Below are 5,976 nucleotides of genomic sequence, written 5' to 3' on the forward strand. Positions count from 1 at the left end.
AAATTATTTTAAAAATGCAAGAAGTGACAACTGTCAGAATAGGAGGGAACTGTCATTTGAATAGGGCACCTGGAAAGTCTTCAGGGTCAGCTGGCAAGCTTCTATTTCTTAACCTAGATGGTAGGTTTAATAATTAATTAAGCAATATTTAAAAGCAAAAACAAAGCTAGTACATTAGATGCAAGAATGAGACAGTGGCCCAATTCCAGCTTGAATTCAAGTGTAGATCAGACTCAATACAACTCTGCCAAAGTCTTCAACTGAGCCCAGCACAAGCCAAAAAAGCAGTTAATACCAGACTGAATGGTAACTTGGGTCAATAGCAAGTGCTTAGAAAAGCAATTCAACGAAGAAGACAAAGAGAAACAAACAGAGTAAACTGTAGAGAATAACTTGAATTTGCAAAAATCTGTATGCTGCTGTAGATGACCATCTGTTAAAAACAGACCTCATTTCTGTCCTGCTCATCAGTCATATTTCTATTCAGTGCCAGAATTTTTCCATTATAATTTGTTTACCTTCTCAGAGAATTTTCTGAATTCTACCAGAGACTGCTCATAAAGGCAAGAGTACGCTTACCAACCACATCGCATTTTCAAAAATAAGGCTGTAGGAAAAAAAGATGGCAGCCAAACAGGCAGTGGGACTTGAAAAAGGCTACGAGAGGCTGGCTCATCTAGTCATGACAGAGACAGGGCCTTCTTTAACCCTCCCAAAAAATGGGGACTGACAGCAACCCCCTGTGGGTTTCTGAGACCCTAACAGTCGGGCTCCTCGGAGCGGCTGGTGGTTTCCAACTGCTGACCTTGTGGATAGCAGCCCAATTCGTAACCACTATGCCAACTGGGCTCCTTTTCCAAGACTTAGTGTAAGAAAAAAAAAAGTCATGCTTTTGTACACACCCTCTCATTTATCAACAATCTTGTTATCCGACATTTCACTTTTACAACAAAACTTAAATATCTACTATACAACTATTTCGCACATTAACTACATATATCAGGCACTAACAAATGCTGAGGTGCTAGATGAGAGTAATAGTGGCGGTGAGGATTATTAAGTTCATGTGCCCACTTGGCTGAGCCATGATTCTCAGTGGTTTGGCAGTTATGTAATGAGGGAATTGGGCAGTTACATAATGAGTAGTTATCTTTTTTTGTGTGTGTGATCTCTTTGAATAACTACCTAGTCTCTGGAACTTAATCATGTTGATAAGGGAGGAAAGAGTGCAGTGACTGATTAAATATTAAAATAATATTTTAGATATGCTGAGTTTTGCAAACTACATTACTAAATTTAACTTCCCATTTCCTCTTACTTTTTTTTTCTCCCTCCCTCTCCTTTTACTTTTTTAATGTAATTTTTCCCCCTGGTGGCTACCAAATATTTTTTAATTATAGTTGTGCCTTGCCTTATATTTCTACAGTATAATGCTATCTAGATTATTAGTAAATATCAAGATGAACAAAGTAGTTAAAGTAGAAAATTTCAGAATTTCTTTCTACTGCTTCCCGTATCTGTTTAAAAAAAAAAAGTCTGTAGCTGCATTAATTCATGAATGCAACAGTAAATTATAGGCCAAAAGAGCTGAGTTCTACTCCTGGTTCTGGTACTGACTAGCAGTTACTTTAGGGAAATCAAGTCTCCTTTCTGAGCTTTATCTTCCAGTCCCAACATAGGAAGGATGCTAATCTTCAATGCTTTCAATAATATATATGTATTTTTTTCTTTCTGTTACAAATTGGTTTTGACAAAGATTAATACTTACTCTGAGTCTAACACATCCTCTGCGTGAGCCTCTCATCATTTTGTCTTTGGACTGAAAAAGAAAAAAAAATTTCATGAATACGAGGTTAACAGGCTGATAGTTTTTAAGAATCATCTGGGGTTAAAAGACCAGATTCTCAATAATATGCACCCCTCTTTCCACTCACCATCACTCCAAATAAACCTCTTTGGATAGGGGAATTAATAGGTTTCAAAACGGTAGGCTGCATATTCTATATAAGTGTAAAATTAATGTCCATCTTTGTAGGAGCCCTGGTTGTATTGAGTGTTACAAGTAGGGCTGCTAACCACCAGGTCAGCAGTGTGAGCCCATAAGACCTTCTACACCCGTAAAGATTACAGCCTTGGAAATTCAAAGGGGCAGTGCCACTCTGTCCCAAAGCGTTGCCTGAGTCAGAATTAAGTCAGTGTCATTGAGTTTAGCTTTAATATGTGGAATTTAAATTGTGGAATCTGTCAAAGTACAAAATCCATTCTTCCTTTATGCCTCTTAACTCCAGTCCAAAGTTTTCCGTTTTGGCTGTATAACCAAGAACGCTCCTTAGAGGCAAGGATGGTGAAGTACTTTGGACATGTCAGGAGAGACCAGTCCCTGGAGAAGGACATCGTGCTTGGTAGAGAGACAGTGACAAAGAGAAAGGGCCTGGACAAGATGGATTACACATTGGCTGCAACCGTGGGCTTGACCACAGAACAATCGTGAGGAGCGCAGGCCAAGGTCGTGTGTCGGTCTGTTGTAGAGGGCTGCTGTGAGTCAGCTGACCAACGGCACCCAACAACAGCATAGCTCACATTTTACAGAGTTTTTAAATCATCAGGAAGGTTAAGAATGACTCCCGATGACTCTGACAGATACTTGGAGAAACAACGGAGACGCTTTCTTTACAATTCCCCAAATAGGTCACATTTTTTCTTTTTTTTTTTTGTTCTCTCTAATTTCCCATTCTAGCTCTAGAATGTTATTGCCCCTGATGTTCTGCCTTTCTGTCACTCATCAGGTGCCTCCTATGGGAGAAAAAAGCAAAACAAGGTATCATTGGATCATGATTTAAAGAAAAACTATGCCACTTTAAACTACTGGTATCTAACATTTAAGTTCTTGAGCCAAAGAATGAAGTACTGCTCTTCATTTTGTTCTACTTATAAAAAAACAAAAAGAAAAACTCATATATTTTAGGACAAAATTCTCAGTTCTGAACAGAACCAAAAAAGTTTATAAATAAAATAGTTAGAGAAAATACACCTAAATAAAAAAGGAAAAAAATCCTTTAGCATTTACTAGTTCTTTGTTCATAAGGCTTTCTTTCACTGGTGATATTTTTCCCCTAGAAGTAGATCACCATATCTTCCTTCCTTCTTTGTCTCCAGTCCCTTCTCCACACACTAGTAGCCAGACAAGGGTCTTTTCAAAATATAATTCTGATCAGTTCACTTCCTTGATTAAAAAGCAAAAGAAAACTTTTTTTCCCTGTTCAAGTTTTTTTTTAGATCCTTTATTTTCCTTTATTTATTTTTTTTTCTTTTTCTTTTTTTTTAAACATTTTATTAGGGGCTCATACAACTGTTATCGCAATCCATACACACATCAATTGTGTAGAGCGCATTTGTACATTGTTTCTCAAAACATTTTCTCTCCACTTAAACCCCCCGACATTAGGTCCTCATTTTTCTCCCCTCCCCGCTCCCCCCTCCCTCATGAGCCCTTGATAGTTTATAAATTGGTGTTTTGTCATATCTTGCCCTGTCCGACGTCTCCCTTCAATATGGCTCTTTGGATAGAATGCACATTTCCCAATTTACCCTCCACAGAGACTCTGGCTCATTACCCATAAAGTGCCTATGTTTCTACCACGCTGACTTTTCCATTCCCCTAACAAGTTAAATTTGATCTTTCCCATTGCCTGAAGGAGCCCTGGTGGTGCTGTGGGCTCTGACACGAGTTGGGCCACAGACTGTGCTGTTAGTAGTTCAAACTTACTAGCTGTTCTACTCCAGAAACCCAAGGGGGGCACCTCTGTCCTGACCTATCAGGTGGTTTTGAGTCAGAATTGACTTGACAGCAGTGAGTTATTTTGTGTGAGAAATATCTTTATTCATCCACCCTTCATTCATTTACTGGTTAATTCCTACTCATTCTTCAGTTGCCTAAAATGGGAAGCTTTATCTGAATGCTTTGGATTTGGTAATCTACCACCTCCATCACCTGCACAATGCTTCTCTTTATAGTGCTGTGGGGAAAATACAAGTTCCCTGGACTTCTCAACGTTCCCCTTAAAAGCCCTAGTGTTCCAAAAACATTTTTACATACCATTGGATTAGATCTGTTATTTTCCTAATTAAGCTAATTGCTCTGTTCTGAAAGGGGATTAAAAACTTCTTTTCCTAGAAAATGCCAAATAGTTACAGCCTGGAGGAAGGTCCTTGGGCTAAATCCCCATGGTGCAGGAAAATGAGAGAGATATTTTCCTAAGCAATTATATGTAAAAGAGATGAAACTCCAAAATTTGCAAACATCTCTAGGTTGTGAAAAGCTTAAGATACTGAGGCTATCTAGCTCCTAGAAAGACTTTATTTACATATAAAAAAGTTGGAGTTAGAGTCAGGCTTATATCTTTCCCAAAGCCACCCTTTCCCCATCATTAACAGGGAGAAAAAAAGTTCCCTTTTTATTTTTTATCAAAAGATCATTTTATTGGAGGTTCTTACAGCTCTTATAACAACCCATACATCAATTGTATCAAGCATATTTGTACATATGTTGCCATCATTATTTTTTAAACATTTACTTTCTATTAAGCCCTTGGTATCAGTTCCTCTTTTTTCCCTCCCTCCCCCATGCCCTCACCTATTAAGAATCTAAAAGAGCCCTGGTTGTGTAGTGGTTACACATTGGGCTGCCAACTGCAAAATCAACAGTTCCAAACCACCAGCAGCTTATTGGGAGAAAGACGGGGCTTTCTACTTCCATAAAGAACTGTAGTCTCGGAAACGCAAAGGGGCAGTCCCACCCTGCCCAATAGGGTCAGTAAGTCGGCATCCACCAGATGGCAGTGAGTTTGGATTTTTAGAGTCCGGCTAATACCAATGAGTACAAGGAAGAAAATGTTCTAAAATTGATTGTAGAAATGATTGTACAACTCCTTGATATGATTGAACTATATAAAACTGTTACAAATATAATCTTTCATATTCCTGGTTAAGGAATCGGTGTAAATATATGTATATAGGAGGACCACAAAAAATAGTAACCATGAGCAGTGTCAAACAAACAACAAAGTCTGGCTAATCATACTCAGTTGGCCTGGTTTTTATTGCATCACCCTAAGAATAAGGAATGGGGGAAGGGGTGTGGAGTCTGGCACACTTATTTAAAATTCTGTATCTGATTGAATTATTTAATCATATGATATGTGGATTACCATATATACCCCAATATAAGCCGACCCGATTATCAGCTAAGGCACGAATTTTACCACAAAAACTGCATTAAAAATGTGCTGAAACAGTTCACAATTGCAAGGAGTTAGAAACAACCCAAATTTCCATCAACTGACAAGTGGATTAGAAAACTGGTACATACATACAATGGAGTACTACATACATACAATGGAGTACTACATACATACAATGGAGTACTATGCATCACTAAAAAGCAATGATGAACACATGAAGCACATTGCCGCATGGGAAGAACTGGAGGAAATCATGCTAAGTGAAGTAAGCCAAGCACAAAGGGCAAGTACAACATGAGTCTGCTGAGGTAAGCTTAAAATAAAATGCAAATGAGCATAGGGAAAAGCTACTGTATACAAACATTCCTGGGGTGAGGACCAGGTAGCATGGCAGGGGCCAGACCAAATCCAGGGACACGTATGGTAGCCAACTAAAAAGGAGGGGGGAAAAGGGAAAAAAAGAAATGGGTAGCGGGGGAACAGGACACTAACCCACCCAAGGGGAGGATATTATTTATATCTCCACAGGGAAAGAGGGACCAGACTTCAACCCAGCGCTCCAAGATGTGAATACAACATGCCGGCATGAAGTAGGGAATCAGTGGAGATGTCTGATGGGCTGGGCTCAATCCCAACTACTTGGACACCTGCCCCTCCCCCCAGAAGAATTTATTTCACTGAAGCTGCAGCTCAGGGAGAGGGACATGTCTGATGAGAGCACATGGGAGCAAATTAT

The 5,976-nt window shown here is 39.2% G+C and overlaps 1 protein-coding gene across 9 annotated transcripts in view; it reads right to left on the reverse strand.

Annotated features, from left to right (window-relative positions):
- Positions 1–5,976, reverse strand: part of OSBPL9 (oxysterol binding protein like 9) — a 158,860-nt gene that overhangs the window by 134,624 nt on the left and 18,260 nt on the right. For all 9 annotated transcript variants that reach the window (XM_004699432.4, XM_004699431.3, XM_045291890.1 and 6 more), the window contains exon 2: positions 1,769–1,819. In XM_004699432.4, coding sequence (XP_004699489.1) covers positions 1,769–1,819 — 51 coding nt within the window. The remainder of the gene's footprint in view (positions 1–1,768; positions 1,820–5,976) is intronic.

The sequence above is a fragment of the Echinops telfairi genome, unplaced genomic scaffold (genome assembly GCF_000313985.2).
Source record: "Echinops telfairi isolate 266 unplaced genomic scaffold, ASM31398v2 ScPeMD7_443;HRSCAF=831, whole genome shotgun sequence".
Lineage (NCBI taxonomy): Eukaryota > Metazoa > Chordata > Mammalia > Afrosoricida > Tenrecidae > Echinops > Echinops telfairi.